The sequence below is a fragment of the Thermobia domestica genome, chromosome 7 (assembly GCF_964235325.1).
Source record: "Thermobia domestica chromosome 7, izTheDome1.hap1.1, whole genome shotgun sequence".
NCBI classification, from domain to species: Eukaryota; Metazoa; Arthropoda; class Insecta; order Zygentoma; family Lepismatidae; genus Thermobia; species Thermobia domestica.
Genome location: NC_137460.1, coordinates 201,060,006 through 201,082,253, shown reverse-complemented (window position 1 = coordinate 201,082,253; position 22,248 = coordinate 201,060,006). Strand labels below are relative to the sequence as shown.

The 22,248-nt window shown below is 36.9% G+C and overlaps 1 protein-coding gene across 5 annotated transcripts in view; it reads left to right on the top strand.

The window, feature by feature from the left end:
• LOC145690651 (uncharacterized) overlaps nt 1-22,248 on the top strand; it is a 78,971-nt gene that overhangs the window by 15,154 nt on the left and 41,569 nt on the right. For all 5 annotated transcript variants that reach the window (XM_081765758.1, XM_081765757.1, XM_081765756.1 and 2 more), the window contains exon 3: nt 6,276-6,723. In XM_081765758.1, the coding sequence (XP_081621884.1) occupies nt 6,276-6,723 (448 nt within the window). The remainder of the gene's footprint in view (nt 1-6,275; nt 6,724-22,248) is intronic.

Below are 22,248 nucleotides of genomic sequence, written 5' to 3'. Positions count from 1 at the left end.
AATGTTGGAGGGCGCGTTTATAACTAAGACTCACTAGGTATGTGAACCTGGGATTTCACTGATTGGGACTAGCCATAACTAGTCCTTGACTGGCTAATAACGTATGCCCCTTAGTACAACATTATGCTCGATGCCACTGACGTGGTGTCTACTTGGATGTACGGAGTAAGACTCCTCGAACTCAGAGGTTCGAGATACGAGCTGCACTGATGGCCTGATCAATCTTGGCAGTTAATTCTCAAAAGTACTCAGGTTAATTCACCTCTATGTACATACAAATTGAATATAAAAAAGAATTAACGTTAATTTTAGTCCACTGGCCACGACACAACACATTGCGATAAATTGATTGTGGGAACATTTAGATAAACTGGTAAAGCGATGTGGCTGTTGTCGTTCTGGCGCTCAGACATCTGGTGTGCTTTGGGTCGCAGTATTTCCGTAAATGATTGGAGGACTCACTTAATTCAGTTCCAAATAACCATAGAACATACTCTTTACATATTAATAAGTTAGGGAGAAACACTAAAAACCTTCGTCGCTCACTAAAATATTCTCACCACAAAGCAACGTTATATATATATATATATATATATATATATATATATATATATATATATATATATATATATATATATATGAATAAATGATGAAAGACTTGCTTGTCCTGTTGCGAGAGAAGAAAAACAGTTCCCGTAAAGAAAGAACTTATTTGCGTTGCAGAATAAAGTATAAATCGAAAAATAATTACTCTCTTTACGAAATATACAGAGCGTCCACAAAAAATATATCTATAACCTGATGACGGTTATAACAGTATCCTCTCGTTAGTAGTGTGAGGGGTTAATACAACGAGAGCTATAAAATGTTGGATATTTTACGTCTTGCCTGTGTTTTTTACGAAGCTTAGAAAACATTTGTGCTAATAAAATGGCCACAATATGTAATACTCGTCGACGAGTGCTGAGGCGTTCATTTCCTCTTAAGGCTCTACGCTAAGTTCATTCGGATTTTTTGAATTTTAGTGAGAGAATGAAGAATACCAAAAATGTTGAAAGTAAGTCAAAGGCTATCTGCAAAAGGATATTAAATAAAGTAATAACCATTTCCAAACATTTTCTTACAGATCAAAAATTTGAGGGCTCAGTCTATGTCGTCACAATTGTACGAAAGGTATTGAAAACAATTACATGGCTTACTTTCTACATTTTTGATATTTTTCATTGTTTCTAAGTTATTCACTAAAATTCAAAAAAGTGGAGTGATTTTAGCAAAGAGCCATAATAACTAACGAACAAACTGTATAGCAAAAGGAACTTAAAAGCTCATCACAATAGAAACAAGCCCTTTCCATTGGATGCTGTCCTCTGCTAGTCCTCATCGCTGATCTAGTTGCTAACGCGTGTGCTTTTAGTGCATGTTTGCTATCTTCGCTGAGCCGAACGGTTTGGATTATTGCTCACTTATACACAATCTTGTTTCATACGGTTTAATCTATCCGGCTTAATCTAACTACAGATCTCATTTCATAACCTTTCCCCATACAACTCTATGTACTACTCGTGTACCCTTGCTTGTGACGCGTTCACTCTATCATAGACATGTCTTAGTTCTCATATGAAAACGTACAAAAAATATACCAGAAAGTTATCCGAGCAGCCAAAAGAATCCACAATGGCACTATAATACACAGATGTGAAAACAAAATGAAAGATGCGTGGAACGTAATTAACAACTTATCAAAGACTTCCAATGCGCAGAATATCAAAGTTAAATGTAGAAATAATTATTTCACCGATCCTGCTGCCATTGAAGCCTTTAATGACTATTTTCTTAATACGTATTTACCACCTGGAAAGTCGGATCTCGCTGTGGAGCCAAATGTTCCATGTAACAAGCATAGTATGTATGTTACTCCGGTAACTGAAAAAGAACTATTAGACTGTATCAAAAAGCTTTCTAATACCCGTTCTGTAGGTATAGATGAAGTACCAATCCTAATTATAAAAAAGAGCATGCAATTAATATTGAAACAACTATGTTATCTTGTAAATGTATCATTTGAATCAGGTATTTTCCCCGACAGATTAAAGACTGCAAAAGCTATACGTGTGCACAAAGAAGGAAATACTTGTAATGTTCAAAACTATAGGTCTGTTTCTATTCTATCTGTCTTTTCGAAGATTTTTGAATCACTCATGTTATTGCGCTTTAGATATTTTATATCCTACCATAACCTGATCTCGACTTCTCAGCATGGATTCCAAAAGAACAAATCAATTGATACAGCGTTGTTTAGCATTATTAAAGAAGTTTTTAGAGTACTTGATAAGAGAAAATATGCAGTAGGTTTAGTTGTTGATTTTTCCAAAGCATTCGACAGTGTTCAACATTCTCTTCTACTGGCAAAACTCCAGAAATATGGAAGTATGGTATGTAACACATGAATGGTATTCCTCGTACCTGGTACACAGAAAACAAGCAGTAAAAACACAAAGAACAATTGACAATAAGCAAGTCACATTTTCATTCAAAACTGCTAATATCCCTGCTGGTGTTCCTCAAGGCTCAATTCTTGGGCCAATTCTTTTTTTCTTTTATTGTACATAAATGATCTTGTTCAATTTATGTATCCCCAACATATTGTACTATATGCTGATGATGTAAATGTCCTTGTAACATCGGACAATACAGATGAACGAGAAAGTATATTAAAAAAAAAAAAAAAAACTGTGGATCGTTTGACAAAATTGGCATCTCAGAATCAACTGATGATAAATGCAAACAACACTAAATTTTCATTACTTACGTACACCTCAAATAGTACCTCCCATTGTGATAAATTCAACTTTTGTAGACTATTCAAAGTCCACTAAACTTTTAGGAGTTAAAATAAACAATAAACTTACATGGGATGAGTATATTACTGATCTAAATAACAAATTAAGCCATACCTGTTTTGTGATTTATAAACTACGTGGTTCAGTGTCAAAAGAAACCTTGCTGTTGTTGTACTGTGGTAAGTTCCAATCTTTGTTAAGTTATGGAATAATTTTCTGGGGAGCTTCCTATTTCAGTATTACTATTTTTCGCCTATAGAAAAAGGCAATAAGATTTCTATTTTTAATCTATCACGAAGAGCATCATGCAAAAGGGTCTTTCAGTCAAATAAAATTGTAACGGTGCCTTACCTGTACATATACAAAAATATCATATATGTAAAGAGAAATGAAAGTAGTTTTCTTCATGTTAATGATGTACATTCATGTCCAAAATGATTGTCGCATATCTATAACTGTCATGTTGTAAGAATATAATTTGATAATGATAATGATTAAAATGTTGCCAAATGGACAAGAAAGTTTTATTTTCTTTTTATTGTTCTTATTTACTGCTCTTTTGAGATGAAATTTTCCACATACATGTCTTTGTCGATTATACACATACTAACATTATAAGAAATACCGGGCGAATTCGTTATCAAATTATATTCCTACAACAACATATTTATAGACATGTAACAACCATTTTGGAGATGAGTGTACATTCATACAACACGACAAAAAGTAACATATTTACATCATATCAAAACTATACATGCACAAAAAAAAAAAAAAAAAAAAAAGTTCTTTCTGTGTCCACTAAATTGTATAATAAGCTCCCGACTTACTTGAAGGATACGTATCAAACCCGCACCGAAATTCAAAAGTGAACTGTTCAATTTTTAATGTAACAAAATGTATTATGACATTAATGTTGGGTGATACTTTGTAAAACTAATGTTGATATTGAAATATCTTAATAGTATTTGACGAGTTCTATGTACTGGTCTCTGACCGATACTGTACGAAATAGATGAATGAAGAATGAATGAAAATATTTATTTACTAATGATGAACATGACATTCATTCACATGATATAGTTATCTTAAAATTCTGCATTGTGTACTTTTAAAGTCGTCGTCTTCGTACAAGGGTACATTGTTCGAATTGCTCTGTATAAGGAATTACTTGGATTCTCAATCTGACTTAAATGGAGACCTAGTCTACAAAATTGTACTTTATAATGACGTAAAATTAGATTTTTAAATATTGTAATCAACCTGTGTTTACAAACAAGCAAAAAAAAAAAAGTATGTGCGAGTAGAAGTAAGGTTAAATGGCTGCTGTAATACAAAATCTTGCCAAATGTGAGTGAGATCTATCATACGATTTCTGAACTCCTAAACGCAGAATGAGTGAAGGTAAATGTCAGGCAATGGTGCAGAGAATTTCAGGAAGGACCTGCAAATGTTCATGACGATGAGCATAGCGTAAGGCCGCCTACTGCTGGGACAGACGATCTGGTAGAACGCGTTAACGAGAAAGTAAGATCCAGTCGCCGGTTCATAACTCGCCAAAGAGTTTCTAGAAGCGTCTGCGGAAACAGTGCATCGAATTGTGATTGGCAGACTGGGTTATCACGAACTGTGTGCGAGGTGGGTGCCAAAAATGCTCACAAAGACCAAAGAATGACAGCTGCACGTGCCTTTTTGGCCCGCAGCAGTCAATAGCATGGCGGCACTCTGGTTCTCCTAAAGCGATGAAATTCAAACACCATCAGTTCACAAAAAATCTTGGTAACCGTTTTTTGGGACCAAAAGGATGCGATTCATTTAGAATTATAGGAACCAGGACGAGCAATTGCATCAGATGTATTGTGAAATTCTGAATAATCTGCTCCTTGTCATTCAAAATCGGCGGAGAGGAATGCTACGCTCTAGAATTCTTCTGATCCAGGAGAACGCCCGCCCACATACAGCTGCTCATACTGCTTAGACAATTCAAAGATTTCGATGGGAACTATTCAATCATCTCTCTTACAGACCCAACCTTACCCCGCAGTGTTTTCTTTTATTTCCTTCACCCGAAAACATGGCTTGCATCGAAGTGTTTCAACGACAGTAAAATGCTCAAGATATGAGTTCTGGAATGGCTGCCTTCTTAGGTGACAGATTTTTACACAGATGATATACGAAAGCTTCTGCCACGCTACAAGAAATGGCTGGAGGTTCGTGATGATTAGTCGAAAAATAGCCAAGGTATGTACTTGTATATCAATCACAATAAATTTCTTTTCCCATTACTTTCTTGTTTTTTTTAAAAAATATAGTTTTTTTTTGACATGTGCCTCGTACATTTTTCCCTTATTAATAACATAAAGTGTAGTTATCTACTATATTTATACAATATTTGATGCTTTCACTGCTCATTTCGTGGTTGGAAAGCAATAATTCCTAATCAAAGGCAGAAGAATCGTTAATGTTAAGAACCAAATGAGCTCTGGGAGAAAACATTGAAGTTAGAAAACTAGTACATTGTATCAGCAGGGAAGCAAATAATATATTGTAAAGATTTGGGAATTAATTCTACTAGTGTCTTAAATACAAAAGTTGTCTGAATATAGTTGACAAAATTTGTTAACACCAGTCTTGAAAGATAGGTGTTTAAACTCTGTTAAATCAGCAAGTGACACCTAAAATTAAGAATTTTAATAACATAAACATTGGGTGGAAAATAAAAATTATCATATGGTTCATCAAAGTACTTTCAAGTAAATAGAATCCAAATTTACTTCCAAATTTTAAATATGAGAAAGAAATCAATTTAAGTTTGCTAGCGATGAACCATAATGCTACCATGTCTTCCAAGAAAAAGTCCAAATTGAATTGAGGAAACTGATACTGTATGATACCTCAGTTTTCGTCAAAAAAAAAAAAAAAAAAATCATTTTTTGAGTCCATATGTATTCCTCGTAAAAAGAAGTTGAATTAGGTGAAGAGATTGTTCCTTTGCATTGTATATTGTTAGGCAAACTGCATATTTAATTTCTTTACATAAAGTTTCGAAAATCTAAGGTATTACAATACATTTCTATGGCACAATGCTTAGTTAGAGCTAAGACATTCTTCTGTCGTAAAGTCTTAGCTTTTACTAAGCATTTTGTCATAGGATTTTCATGACTATCAATCTGTGCATGGCTTACATTGTTGAACAGATTGATAGTCATGAAAATCCTATGAAAGAATTCGTTCAACAATTTTGTCAATTCATTAGTCATTCTGGATCGAAGAACATAATTGAAAATCAATGGTTCCTTGCTTGTAAATAAGCGTAATGCAATGTGTGTTAAATGTACAGTTTATTTTTTTAAAAAAGTTTAAAGGAGGTACTTTCTAACAGTAGTTTTAGTATATAGTATGCGAAATTGATTATTATCATTATCTGATTTCTAGGAACTACTTTCCAACCATGGGAACGGATATCCTATAATAATTTTGAAGGATGTTCCGTACAAAGAACTAGAAGCACTTCTCAGTTACATGTACCTGGGCGAGGTGACCGTTTCAGAGAATGAATTTCCATCTTTACTAAAAACGGCTACGCAGTTGAAAGTGAAAGGTATATCAAGAATTTATTGCAGGAGTGAAGAGAATAAGAATCCAGTTCAAGAGAATAACACAGAACAGCATGTGGGTAGTGGAAAGAAGTTAAGAATCCCTCGGCGTCGTTCCAATGCTGATTCTCATGTGAACTCAAAGGGATGTGTTCAGCAAGATTTTTCAAATATTTCTAATGTAGAAAGCAGTGGAAATTATGGCAATTCGGAATTGGCAAGTGGAAAGGAATGTACTTCTGCTGCTGACAATGTACAGATTTGCGACAAACCACAGTTATCAGAGAGTAAGTTTCATTTGAATATAAAGAGACATTTTATAGATTTCTGTAGTTTGACGTAGTTAATTTCAAAATTACCACGCACTGTCCGTTGGGCTAGTTTCCATATCTAATTTTTCTAACTGTCTGATGTGCAAAATTACTCAAATACTTTTCTAACTGTATGATATGCAAATTCCCCCCTTTCTGTTATGTAGTTCCTATCATGACGAGAAAAAAAAATGACGACGCCTCGTAACAAAGTAGCCTACTTATAAATGTAAACACAGCTAGCGTGGAACCAACTAAATCTCACAGCTGTTACCAGTGATTGATAGTTGGGTAAACTAACTATTGGACTTGCCTACGCCACGATATAAATACCTGAAAAGGGTAATCGGGGCCGCGGTGGCTCACTGATAGAGCATTCACCTCTGGTCATGGGGTCTCAGGTTCGATCCCAGCTCGCGCCAAATTAACTTTGTGGTGGACAAACACCGTGTGCGTGGGTTTCCTCGGGTTTCTCCCGTTTCCTCCCACTTTTAAATTCCACCATTTCATTCATTTCTCATCATTACCGTCTCCTTTATCCTACTCGACATAACCGTGGGAGGTAAAACTGAAAGCTTTCATTTCATTTGTGAAAAGGGTAATCGTATGTACTTGAATAATTTTTTTCTTCTTTCTTTCTTAACGGGAATGTGTCAAGTAGAAATGTTATAATGATGACATTACGTTTGCCAGTTAGAGAAACTTGACATTTTACAATCCATAACATTAGTAAACGATCCCTGCTGTATATATTTGTAAATGACGTTTTGTTTATAATTCTACAGTGTTGGTATCAGCTTACCGAATTTAAGTGCCATGGGCGAAAGAAATAAATAAGAAGTAATAACAGAGATGATACGTGGATCCTTCTTCACCTCTCCACAGAATTCTCTTTGAGATTTAGGCATTTGTCTCACTGCTGCACCAATTTGTCCAAAAACTTTGTAAAATAATCAGGGCTCTGGCTATTTAGCACACTCCTCACATTTCGCTTTACTTCATCACCAGTTGAGAGGAGACCAGATCGCTCATGTCGAACTTGAACTCTTCTTCAGGGAAACGCAATTCGACAAAAGCAACATGGTCTTTTCTTGACGGTATCACCCACCTCCACTCAGCACGCAAACAAGACACAAAATTGAAGAATTAGTGTGGGAACGGCTGCCACACATTCTCCCTACAGCCTCAATTTAGCGCCGAGTTACTTTTATCTTTTTTCGGTGCTAAAATCTGCATTACAGAGTGAACGTTTCGAAACAGACCGAGAAGTAAAGCGAAATAGCCAGAGCCCTGATATTTTCCAAAGGGTTTGGACAAATTGATGCAACACTGGGACAAATGCCTGAATCTCAATGGCGATTATACGGAGAGGTGAGAAAGCACCCACCTGCGTATGTATGTATAATTTACAAATGTATCTTAAAAATAATATGGAAACTTATATATTGAACGTATTTCAATAAAGAGGAGTCATAAAGAATTGAGAACTGTTCCATGTTTAGGAAGAAATAAGGCTGATAGAAGCTAGTGACTGAGAGTAAAGTTGAAGTATAAGAGAAAGCGTTGTATCAAGTTAAAGCAGTTCGGGTAGTTTTTCAGCATTGCTCATCCAATCCATTCGACAGGTGCGTGTATCAGGATCTACTGTATACAACTTCGTGTACAGCAAATTCCAGTTTAGAGCTTGCAAAGTTCAGGCAGCCCAGAAGTTACAGACGAATGCTATCTCGCATAAATGATAGTAATATATCTCTCAGTTGTTTAAATAAAAATCTAACCAAACATTATTACTCATCTGTTTCGACAATATATGATTGCTTTTATCAGACATATTATCAGATAATGTGCCTGGTGAAGACAGTGATGCAAATACAGATTTATGATAATAAGTGCATGATTTTGTCACTTTTTTTTTTTTTTAAATAAAGGTTGTACTTCCAAAGGTAGCAGTGTTTTCAATTGTGTTGTATTCTCTAATGAAGCCATTTTCTCCGCTTCCAGTAAAGTGAATCGCCATCATTGCAGGATATGATAAAGTGAAGACCTACATGAGGTAGTGGAAGGGATAATATAACTAATTGTAAATACCATAACATTGAATTATTGTAATTCAGCACCTTTCTCTTATTTTCTGAGGAAACATCTATCACAGGGTAAACATAAGCTTAACCTCTTATGCTGTAAAAGTATACAGTACATTGTGTACCAAAAATATGTGTTATACTGTTCGAGCGTGACACCACCTATACTCATATTAGGCTAATACGGTGATGCAGCACTCACCTCCTGGTGCGAGGGGACTCTGGTTCATTCCCAGGCTATGTCAATTTTTAGTGGACATCATCATGGTTTTTCTCTGTGTTCTTCTATTTTTCTCCCACATTCTCATTTCACAACTTCTTTCACAATAACTTTGATGCCGGTCTGCAAAGAAACATGTTTGTTTACAAGTTTTTCCTTTTAAGGGTAAAATTGTGGGATTTAACGGAAGAAGTTAAAAATGGAGAAAGTGAAGAAGAGAGTAGAGAAATGAAAAGCGAACAAGGCCCTTCTTTTAGAAGAGTTTGTCTTATTAAATGTGTCTTCTTGGAATACTGGTTGGGATTGATGTTTTGTTCATCTTAATTCAGAGCGTTTGTGCATGATCTTGTCCCAAGATCTTAAATACTGCTGCTGCATAATTGCAAGAAAAAACAGGAAAAAAAAAAAAAAAAAAAAAAAAACTGAACATAAGTTGGTAGAATATAATGATAGCATCGGTTTATTATTACCTCCCAGTGTAAGCATATGGTTTCACTTCAGGTTTATGTGTGTGTACGTATATATGTAATACTGTATTTCTTGGGACCTACTGGCCGGATCTGAACCAAATTTGATGGGCAAGTAGCCGCCTATTGTCCAAGAAATAAAGATTGCTATATTTTGTGGCCGTATGCGGCCAGGATAGCCTCGGCAAGGTTTGCTTTTTATGTGGTACTTTATTTCTTGGTAACTACTGGTCGGATCTGAACCAAATTTGAAGAGCAAATAGCCCATGGTCTAGAAAATAAAAATTGCTATATTTTGTGCCGGGATCGGCTGTACTCGTCTTGTATGTGGCATTTCATTTCTCGGTAACCACTGGCCGGATCTGAATAAAATTTGGTGGCCTAGGAACTAAAAATCGCTGCACTTTGTGGCCAGGCACGGCTGGACAATAAGAAGCTGTGTTCCGCAGCTTTGCACGCTGGGGACTTCTAAGTTCGATTCACCTGTGCTTATCCTTTATAAGCTTTTCTGAACCAACCATAAAAATAGTTTGACAAAGCTCTTTGGTATCATGCACCATTCCTTTTTTTGGGTATAAAAAGAGTGCAACCAAAAAAACATAGCGTGGAGCCCCAATTTCACCTTTCCATGAATTTGCCCGAACTTGAGTGCAAGCGATAGCTTCTGATGCGTAGAACACGCCTGTGAAGGAACCAGAGTGGTCAGATGCACTGTTCCTGCGATATCGCATTAGAGAGGTGCGGGATGCCAGGAGATGGCGCCAGTATCGAGGCGCAGCTGCAAGGTAGTCTCTTCACGCCCCGAGGGTATTTGTACAACGTGTGAAGCTAACAGGTTACAGTGGTCACAGAAATAACTCCGTGTCGTACTAAACTAAACATTGTTTCTACCTATTCTTCTCTCAACTGATTGTATTCGTGTTCGGTGCCACCATTATTTGGTACTTTTCTTACGGCCACAATCATGAGTTTGTTGTGCCCGGTCATCGATTGTCCAACGTTTCTTTTCGCATTGAAAATGCGTGCGATGATGAGGAAATGTTTTCATAAACGAAAGTGCCACGTCGATCTTAACTTCGATGCTGGCGTCATCTCATGGCATTCCACATCTTTCTTCGGGCAAATTCATGGGGAGATGAAATTGGGACTAAACTTGGCCGCACTCTTTTTGTTAAAATCTTTCCGTCCGTAGCCAGATCTTAAGATCACACAAGCTTTTCTAATACGATGGAAGTTTTTTTAGCCGGGAAATGAGCCTACGATTTTCGAATGAAGGCTCTCCTTTAGTCTTGTGAGTAGCATGCGCACCTTTGCTGCACGGAGCCCGGGTTCAACTCTCGTTGGAAGAGCCTTGAAATCTGAACACATCTTATACAATCTTCGTATTGAAAAAGGACGATAATCAATTTTCCGAACGACGAGGAATTATCGTATGAGATTCTCTATATGGCCGGTGCTAAGATCCATATATCGTTCTCTTAACTTTTTCAAAACTATAATACACCGTGTGCGTGGGTTTTCTCGGGGTTCTCCCGTTTCCTCCCACTTTCTTCATTCCACCATTTCATTCATTTCTCATAATCACCGTCTCCTTTAGCCTAACCGGCATAATCGTGGGACGTAGTAAAACTAAAAGATTTCATTTCATTTTTAAAAACTATGATAGAAGTCAATAGTCTTTCAAGGAGAAATTATGTCCCCTTGCTCGCGGGAATGTCTAAAAATGGAGAATGTTCTATTTTTAAAAGCGTTCAAAACCTAAATTCTATCTTACATTTCTTATCAGCCGACATGGAGTCGATGTGCAAACCGCTACGAACTAAAGTAGTACCTTTTCCACGAGTTTTTATATCCGACCTTGACAATGCTGTTGTTTGTCTGTCGAAACGTTTTCTGTGATATTCTTTCTTCTTGCCACGCTCAACCCTGGGACTTTTTTGTTTGTCGACAGCTATAATTTTCCTATATTTTAAAAATTCTGTGTGAGATAATTTTTATTATGTTTTTGTTTGTTGAAATTTATTCGTCCCTTTTCAGCACCGAGACTATTTGAGATGTGGGTCTAAAGTGTAAGGCAGAATGAGAACTACTGCTATATGTTCAATTTTCATCCACCGGGAATTGTGGACCAAAGGGTGTGCGCTAGCCATTAGAACAGTGGGAGGGGTTTATTTCGATTACATTTGAGATACATTCGTGATCTCATTTACAGGATAATTAGTTCCAGTGACTAATTATTTACTGAGAGTTGATTATTCAATACCTCTTCATTAGTCCTTAGAAATTGCCATTAAAACACTGGAATACGTTTTTTCTTCCTGCAACGTAATATTTACTGTATTTAGTGGCGGAAATTTTTGTATTGGGTTGGAAGCCTGCATATCTGGATTTAAAGGGCATTAAATAAATATAATTTTTAAAGCAGAGCTTTTATTTCGTAATATATATAATCCTCCAATCATTCCTGAGCCGCTATCTTCTTCAGGGAAACTACATTAGGTTTCCAGTAGAGGATATGTTCGTAAATATTCTTAACGTTAAAATTCTTTTCTCATTGACTTCAGTATATCTTGGTAATTAGTTCGTAATTCGAATTACACATGAAATTCGAATTGGACAAAATTAGTACGTTACCCTCCATTCTAGCATAATTGAATGGGTAGTGTCCACTTGGAAACTTCATAGTTACTTTTTGGCTCTTTAATTTATCTTATTCTTCCCCGTAGTTGTTTTCCTCTGCATCTGATGAATAATTTAGCAAAGAAGCTCTAATCTGTTATTAAGTGTATGCGATTATATGTTAAGAGTTTTCTGGTTAGTAATTCGTTATGTATATATAGATTTATAGATAGATATTGAACAAAGGGATCCCAAAGTGGGAATTGAAAATGAATTACTTTTCGGAGAACAGAGAAAAACAATGAGAACAGTAAAAAATACATTATAAACACGTTCTCTAAAAAGCTTCATCAGACAGGAAAGGAAGAAAAATGTCGAGAAAAGAAAGAAGAGAGGAAACAAAAAGAACATATAAAAGGCTGAGAATTTAGTGGATGCCATTTGCAATTTTGGAATAAAGGGACACATGGCAATGTAGTAGTGTTATCTGTCTGTCTGTAGATAGAGTTCAGTGGAGGAAGATACACTAATGGAGCGCGTATATCTGTAGAATGCATGACGGCAAAGGAACAGTAAATTATTATTATTTTTTGCATGCTACGGGGAAAAAGGATTGAAAAAATGACAACTGATGAAGAAATTGTTTAAAAAAGGGAAAAATTAAAAAGTAAAAGTAGCAAGAGTCTTTTACTATTTTTATTTTAAAACTGATCTAGTATTTTTAAAATTTAAATTTAATTATTTATTTATTTAATTTTGTTAATTTCTTCATTAAGTTTTATTTTTGTACCGGATACAGATCCGAGTTATGATGCGGATCTCACTTTAAACAGTAGGCCCTGCCCAGTGTATAAATTAAGTTATTGATATTGGAATGGCAGGAGGCCTGAAATGAGATCATGACGCTTTCTTCTCTTATACAAATACGTATAATTGTGACAATAGTAATAAACAAACATGTGTTAAATCAGTGAAATTAACAACAATAACTAAATTCCCGAGGTATTCGCACCTAACCTTCCCTAATAGTTTGAGAATAGGATTGAAACTATCTTATATTGTACATGTAGTACAATGTAAGACTTAGCAAATCCATACATGACTTCGTCATCCTACATAGTTAGTATAAACCCATCATCCGATGACGAACTGAAGTGTATATGATTGCAAGTGACAAATATAGGCATATTAAACTATTTAAAATGAGCGACGGTGAGAACAGGTGAAAGAATGCTGTAGCTGCAAATATAACATTAGAAGCCAAAGTTAGTAGTTTACAGCTTGCAGATTAAAATTACATGAAAGGACAAAACTAGTGGGTTTTGAAAATACAGGGTGCGGCACGTAAAACCGGCCCGTAAAGTGAACACATAAAATGAAATGTAATGTATTGAATATGATTAAGTACAACACATAATTGAAATGTAATGTATTGAATATGACTACTCACCTTCACAGCAGGTGCTGAAAGTGTCCTCCGCCCACTTCAACACACATGTGAGCACGATTGAGGAGATTCATATATACCCTTGTCAGTTCTTGTGTTGTAATGCTATTGGTGACATCCTGAATCCTGGTCTTGAGTTCTTCAATTGTGTGTTGATTTGTTTCGTATACTCTTCCCTTTAACAGTCCCCATAAGTAAAAGTCACACGTGGACAAGTCTGGTGACCGAGGAGGCCACAAGCCTTTGCTGATTGTCCTCTCTGGTGTAAACATCTCATGCACAAGGGACAATGATGCAGCTGATGTGTGGCATGTTGCACCGTCCTGCTGAAAGTAACATAACTGACGCTCCTCTTCGGTCAAGTGTGTATAAAACTCCTCCAGGATTCCCATATACACGTCACTGTTCACTGTCGTCTCAAAGAATATGAGCCCAATAACGCGTGTGGCAGAAATGGCACACCAAACACCAATCTTCTCATCATGCAAGGGTACCTGGTGGATTGCGTGTGGATTTTCTGTCGACCAATACCGGTTGTTTTGGGAATTTACGTACCCAGACAGGTGGAACCACGCCTCGTCACTCATGATGAGCATTAGTGAATCCAAGAAACCACTGGCAACATTGCTCAACAGCCATGAACAGAAATGCACCCTCTTCTGCAGGTCAGGCTCCTTCAGTTCTTGCACAACACTTATCCGGTACGGTTTTAACTTCAGTCCCCTTAAAACACGTCTGCAACTTCTCTCACTCGCATGAACCTGTTGACTCAGTCTCCTGGTTGACTTTCGAGGACTTCTTGTCATTATCTCCTCCACCTGCATCTTTAATTCAGGTGTGCAGACAGATGGTCGTCTGTTCCTGAGAGCATTTTGAACCGATCCTGTACGCCGCTATTTTTCAATCAGTTCCTGAATGGTGCTTTTTGCTGGCACAGAACGTCCTGGAAATTTCTCCCGAAACAAATTCTTTGTTTTCACAAAAGATCCAGTGAGAATGAACCCTTCAACAATGGCAACACGCTCGGGTATCGAATACGGCATTATCACACACTGACACTCACCCGGCTTAACACAACGAGGCCTTTTTCTCAACTGGTTTCGACAAGTTTCACTGGTTGCGGCTGCACGTGACTGCTGCAGGTCACGTAAGTCGACCCGACCTCGACACGCCATCTCTTGGTAGGAAGGTAGATTATTTAAGTGTTGCCAAAAACACAATACACCAGAATATTACGACGGGCCGGTTTTACGTGCCGCACCCTGTATATTCAAACATTTTATCACTATTTTTTTTTTTTTTTTTTGCGGGGGAGTGGGAGATAGTTTTTCGGTGGGGTACAACATTAACTGGGAGCTAAAATCCTCCCCATTCCTCGGAAATTCACACTCTGGTCCTGCCCCATATAGCCTCAGTATTGAAAAGGGACGTCGAATCAATTAATTTCTCCATTTTCGTTACCAAATAGTATTCCAGCCTTCATCTCCTACACAAACTAATAAACCTTTCGTACTCGGTACTTACCACCTCATCTCTAGCCGAAATATTTTTTCTCTGACCCCCCCCCCCCTTAAAGCCGTTTATTGAGAAACCCCCCAATCTCCACACCTTCATTAGTTGATATCAGTTTCACCTTCCAGCGCCCTACTGCAAAGAGAAACAACATTTTTTTTTTTTTTTAATATTTATTACCATTCCCGTAATTGCAATTCTTCCAATGTAATTTACATTCTTGAATGCACCCATTGTCCATCCTTCTACAATGGCGAAACTCTCAACTTCTCTTTCGATACGCATCTACATGAAATTACTTATCTACCTTTCTCAGAACACCACACCCCTCATAACAATACATTTGACCACACCTTAACGAGTAAATATTTTCAAAACTTCTCTCGGACTCTTGTATATCCCTTAGAAAGAGAGAGAGAGAGAGAGAGAGAGAGAGAGAGAGAGGACGACACATTAACTCCCCTGGGGATACTTGAAGGATACGGCGTTTGTAATCAGAATGAGAAGTGTCGAATACGTGAAGGAACGAAGTATAAAGGAAATTGCGAACATATACCCCGGTGTCCTTGACCGGGCCATGAAAAGTGTCTCTAATCATCTTGTGCAATGCATTGTTGAGGTGGTGATTTGCCGAACATAGTGTTTCAAAATAGCTGCACCAAATGCACACAAAGTGCAGTAGTAAAGTCTATTTGCAATATGTGTAAACGGACAGGTGTAGCGAAAAAGATAAAATAAAGTCTGTATTTTTGGAGTTGCATTGGCTCTAGGATCGAGTGCGTTGTTTTCAAACTGAATAAGCGAAACTGCGTCATTTTATACAAGAAACTGTGGGAAGTGATGCGAAAGTGATGGAAGTGTGCTTTGTTGTTGTTAGTACCTTTATCTTCGCAATTATATAATCTGGATTCTTCTGAATTATCTTATGAAGGTAACCAAGAAAAGTTCTGCCGCTTTTTCACCCACCATCTCCGAACATCGATATGTCACCTAAGGCGTACCTAGAAGATAAAAAATAGTCCCCATCAGTATCGACGATGTTCTGCCAACGTTCTGGAAAGCGATGGATAGAACGTGGTGGGCCGTGAAACGAAGAATGTATCAAGTGCATTTTGCACCTCTACTAGGGATTTGAAATGGCGTCCTCTAAGGTGTTTGTCCAAGGAATGGAACAGGTGATAACGGACGGTGCAATGTCTGGGGAGTATCGCGGATGCAATAGTGTTTCCCATTCAAGGCGCAGAATAGTGTCCCGGGTCATCCTAGCCACGTGGGGCTTAGCGTTGTCCTGTAACAGGAGGGCCCCTTTTGCGATTCAGAAGTGCTGGGTCCAGAGTTCTGAATTGTTCTTGAACACGGCTCAACTGCTGACAGTACATAGTTGCATTGATGCTCTGACCAGCTGGTAGCAGTTTCCGATGTACGATGCCACGAGCAGTCCACCAAACATACAGGAAGACCTTCTTCTGGTGCAGTGCTGATTTCGGCTATTTTGGAACCAGTTCATGGGATGCTAATCAATGATGACGGGGCCGTGGAGCTTCGTACAGGACCCACTTCTTATCACATGTCAACACCCTGTCCAGAAATGGCTCCTATCTCAGATGGAACAGCAAAGAAACAGGTGTCTGCTCGCGTTGCCTTCTGGCCCGGAGTCAAAATCATGTGGGACCCATCGACCGAACTTGTAGTGCTTCCCAACTTGATGGTGGTGCTGCTGAATGGTTTCTCCACTCACACTGAATTGTAGTCCCATTTCCTCACATGTCTGGCCACTGTTCGCCTCAATTGCTGCCTGAAGATATTCATGTTATACATGTGTTAGTCTTCCGGCACGTGGTGGGTCTTCGAGTGTTTCTTCACCGTCCTTAAAGTTGTTAATCCACCGCTGCACTGTCCACATAGTCACGACACCCTCACCAAAGGCTTGGCATATCTTCCGCCCCGCTGCATCGGCGTTTGACTCTAGTTTGAACTTGTACAACATACACACCCTTATGATGCTCTGTGGAGGTCCCATGTTCACTCTGTTCTTATGCAAGTTCACGGTGTAACTGAACTGCCACACCAACTAAAAGTAGTATGTTGAATATACCCACACCAACAACTGACCTTCGCCTTATATCCATTCGCATTCAATTCATGGTGTGAAGGCCAATTGAACACAGACCTCCCAAAAAACGACAGTACTTTCTTGGTTATTTTTATAGTTGTAATGCACAATTTACTCAAATCCACGAGCTACCATATTACTCAAGACCTTTAGTATAACTCCGACTTTTTCGTAATACTCTTTATTTAGCTTGTTAAACTTAAATACATACGATCATCAATATCTTTATGTTCTTTTTAACCAAAATCAAATTAACTTTCACTATGTTATACGCAAACTCGTTAGACATTTCCCTAATACGTGTCTACTAATTTCACCATACATATACAACAAATCTACTTAGCAACGCTCTTCTTTTTCTTTATACCATGATGGTACCAACTTGCGATTATGGAGACAAAGAGGGGCAGTTGACCCCCACCTTTTTGAAGTAACTCGTTAATGTATATACAGGGTGTTTCAAAACAACACCGACATTTGGGAGGTGATTCCTAACACCAAGATAAGACAAAAAGTATAGACCAATCTGGGTGCACAAATGCTTCCTTTCGGAGTTATAGGTTACCGAAAACATGAAAAAATGACCTTTGATGGTCCATAGCTCCAAAACTATGGGCCTACCGTAGTCGTGTAAAGACTTCACTTAAGAACTAGTATGTGCCCTATCCAAATATCCAATCCTGTGGTACTTCCACGACAATTTTTATAGAGGTAGATGGTGAGTACTTCAAAGTATATGCCCGTAGAAAAACTCTCACCATAAAATTTGTTGCATGTTATCTTAGGATTCCGAAACATGTATTTTTTGATAGAGCACATATTAGTTTCTAAGTGAAGTCTTGACCCGACTACGGTAGGCCCTGTAGTTTCGAAGCTATGGACCTTTAAAGATCATTTTTTCACGTTTTCGGCAACCTATAACTCCGAAAGGAAGCATTTGTATACCCAGGTTGGTCTATACTCTTTGTTTTATCTTGGTGTCAGGAATCACCTCTCAAACGTTGTCAGTGTTGTTTTGAAACACCCTGTAGTTTCATTTGGAAATGTAAAGTTTTTGTATATATTACTGGTTCATAGAAAAAACTGGTGCCATATAATGTTTGCCGTTGCGTGAATACGTATTGGTTGTCTTCGTGTGGAGTTAAGAAAGCTACAGGAATTGCATTTCAATTAGCACGGAAAATAACCCAAAAATTAACCTATTGGAGCACAATTCCAGCATACTTTCACTTCTCACAAGGGCTCGATGAAACTAATTGAGAGAACATTTTAAAAAAAAGTATTTCACAAGTTATTCTTTAATTACACAAAAATTGACAGTTTCTAAAATGTCTTTTCTTCTTTCTAATAGTAAGGAATATTGATTAAAAATAGAGTAATAAGAAACAACCTTTTCCATTGCAGTGTAATATACGGGTGAAGTGTGTGTTTAGGGGTGCACGAGTGTACATACAATTAAATTTAGTGAATTCAACATAAGCTTAGATTTAGGATTATTTTGTATAACTGGAGTGATTCTAACAAGGAACGGACATATACCTGTCATCCGGACATGTGAATCAAACCTAATCCATTGAATAAACATAACAAAGATATGTTCATGCACAAAATATTAGGTGCCATCGACAACAGAGACATGACTGTACCAAGTTTTGTTTTGATAGGTAGAATACATATGAGGGAAAAGCTTGCATACCAGCACACGCTTTCCCCTCGTACCTATTCTGTCTATCAATGCAAAGCTTGGTACAGTCATTTCTTATCTTCTATAGTATTATTCGAGGTACATTTGAATTGTCAGCTTTTACCCGGGGCCACTCCAGAGGGGTCCAAAATTGGTGGGAGGGATTTCTGCAGGGAATTTTCCTGACATTATCCCAATTTTCCCAGTTAAAGTACGTTATGGGTCCCTATATATAGCACCTCTGGAAAGCTTGTTTCCTGCTGAAGAGAATGAACTATAAACTATGACTTTCCAATGAACAGTGTTGATGCAATAGCTTTTTCACTGCGAGTCTACGATTTTCTTTATACTAACAGGGTTAATGGACCCAAGGGACTTACTGTGTTGTCCATGACACCTAATTTTTTGTGCATGAACATATCTTTGTTATGTTTATCCAATGGATTAGGTAGATTCGGATGTCCGGATGACACCTTCATGTCCGTTCCTTGTAAGTATTGTGTTTTGATGTGTTCCAAGAAAGTGAAAATTGCACCTAATGGCAATGAACAAGTTTCGGGAAGCTGGAAAAGCAAGTATTTCTTTAAATGTCGTAGTATATGCTTGTAGTATTTACTGTCTTTCATTTCCTAAGAATAATACCATACAATTAATAGCATGTGTGGAATTAAAAATTAAGTTGTTCATTAATCCCCAGTTTCAATATAACTTTTGCAAAACAAGCCTCATTATTCGTTACTATGATTAATATTATCCTTTCTATTTATTTGTTTCGTAAATTTGTTATTAAATAATCTGATCACACAATTTTCCATACAGAATTTTAAGATATTCATGAGCAAGGAATCAAATCTCTTCTTACAATTTCGTTGTTTACGAGTGCAAAGGGCAAGTACCTACTCCCGTTGCTCTTATCAATTTACTTAATAAATAAGATATAAGTATTTTAATCAAAAAAGATGGTATCCTATTAGTTATACAACCTTTCGTCTAACAAAATGTTAGAAACAACCAGGGAAACTAAGATTGATATACAAATATTCAGATCATCATCTCCCCCCCCCCCCCCGCTTTTAACTTCCAACGGCCGCCACTGCTTTCCGCTCTAAACTATTATCCATTCTCCCAACAGTTGTATCGTATGATAATGCTACCTGAGAAGTGGCTTTTTAAATATCAAATCAGTTTTAGTTGAGAATATGCATGAACAAAACGAGAGTGTCAACAACATATCCATGAAGCAGGAGGAATTAGGCAAATAGAAATTGATAGAAAAATCTTACACTATGTTCGAAGAACGCGGCAAAGATACAAGGAGCACTTAGAGATTTAATTGTAAATTACAACAGGAATTAAAAACAATATATGGAAAAGAGACAATCAAAAACTGAGTTAAAACGACTTACTTCATGCAATTGGACATTGAAAATAAATATAAGAACTGCGAAAGGTGGTTAAGCACAGGTAAAAATTCTTTGTGTATATCAGTTGTACTTTGTATATATAAACTAGCACATTCCATGGAATTAGATATTAATATTGAAGTAATGCAAAAACTGAAGAAAGAAATTTAAAAGAGAGAGAGAGAGAGAGAAAATAGCCAGGAGTAGCATTTAAAATCTTAAGTTTTATTAATTTCGAAAATAGTTTCTATCAGTCGAGTTGTTAATATGTAACGGAACATTTAGTTGTCATTCCGTGTAATCATTATATGGATTACGTATAGTGTTATAGTCCGCGAAGCAGGTGAAATTAAATCAATAGAAATTGAAACAAGAATATTAAATATAATATAAATATTTGTAGGAAAGTTTATATATTTTTACATTGTAATTAAACATTAAATTGTAATTTTAAAAATTACCTGAAAAGATAGGATATAAAGCGAGATATGGTTGGAGGAGGAGGCCGAAATGAAAGTCATGGAAAATTTATACTGAAGTCAGGAAAAATGAAGGAAATTAAAACTAAGATATCTGTCAAAATCATGATTTAGCTTCCTACTCTACTGAGACAAAAATAATTATTACTTGACTTCTTATTCTACTGAGATAAAACTAATTGTTACTTAGCTTCTTGCTGTATTGAGATAAACTGATTGTTACTTAGCTTCCTGCTCTACTGAGGTAAAACTAATTGCTGCTTAGGTTCCTACTCTACTGAGATAAACTATTTGTTATTTAGCTTCCTACTTTGAGATAAAACTAATTGTTACTTAGCTTTTTACTCTACTGAGATAAAACTAATTGCTACTTAGCTTTCTACTCTACTAAAATAAAGAGCTCCTTCGTGGATAAGCGATTAGCATACGTGCCTTTGGCGTGGGAGACCCGGATTCTATTCTTGGCGGGAGCTCATGTGGTTCGGATTTCACGTTAATCAGTAGGTCCCGTCTCATATAGCCTCCCTGCTAAGAGGGGCGTTAAGCTCAAAATCAACTCAACTCTACAAAAATAAACAATTGTTACTTAGCTTTTTACTACAGAGATCGAAATACTCGATGGTTAGTAATGCCTAACTAGTCAGTCGTTATATCATTTACAGGAAGATGTTTTTGTCAACCCTGAATGACATTTCAAAAATCTTTTTCTCCGTCTTTTACCATTTATGTGGGGTTAACGTTTTGATGAGTCTTTTCCATAAAGCCGTGTCCCGGAATTCTTCTTCTGTTAGACCATTCTACGAAATGTATCCATCAATTTCCGTGTTGGATTCTTATACCTCTCTTCCTATCCACCTTCATTGGCATCATTCTTCTGACCAAAGTTATTTGTTCTTATTAGATAGCCATACCACTCTAGTCTTCTTTCTTGGATCTCCTTAGATATGTTTACACCATCGGTTGTTTCCCTTACTTTGGCATTTCACATTGTCTCTTCTTGTTATTCCACATATTCAACACAGCATTCTCATTTCGATTAGATTTAATCGTTTTTTTTGTGCTCTCTTTATTGACCATGTTCCTACTGTGTATGAAATATAAGATATAATATTTCATATACTATGAATTTATCCTGCAGCATTGACATCTCCATATTTATTCCATTATAAGCCAAAACTCAGTGCAAGCTGACTCCTCGTAAATCAAAAACGAAAACAGAAAAAAAAAAATTATTAATGAAGTAGCTACACAAAGCATAAGGAATAAATTTTCTTGCTAAATGGGAGTGAATTTCGGTTAATATAGTTTTTTATGTAAAGAAGCTTATTTTTATTGTGAATACTTAAAATATTTGTTAAATCTAAACATGAACAACGTAATATTTGCATTCTTTCTTGATAAAAACTAAAATTCACTATAATTAGGAGAAAATCCACTGACTTGCTAGCAGTAAAGACCCAGGTCTACACGATGGCA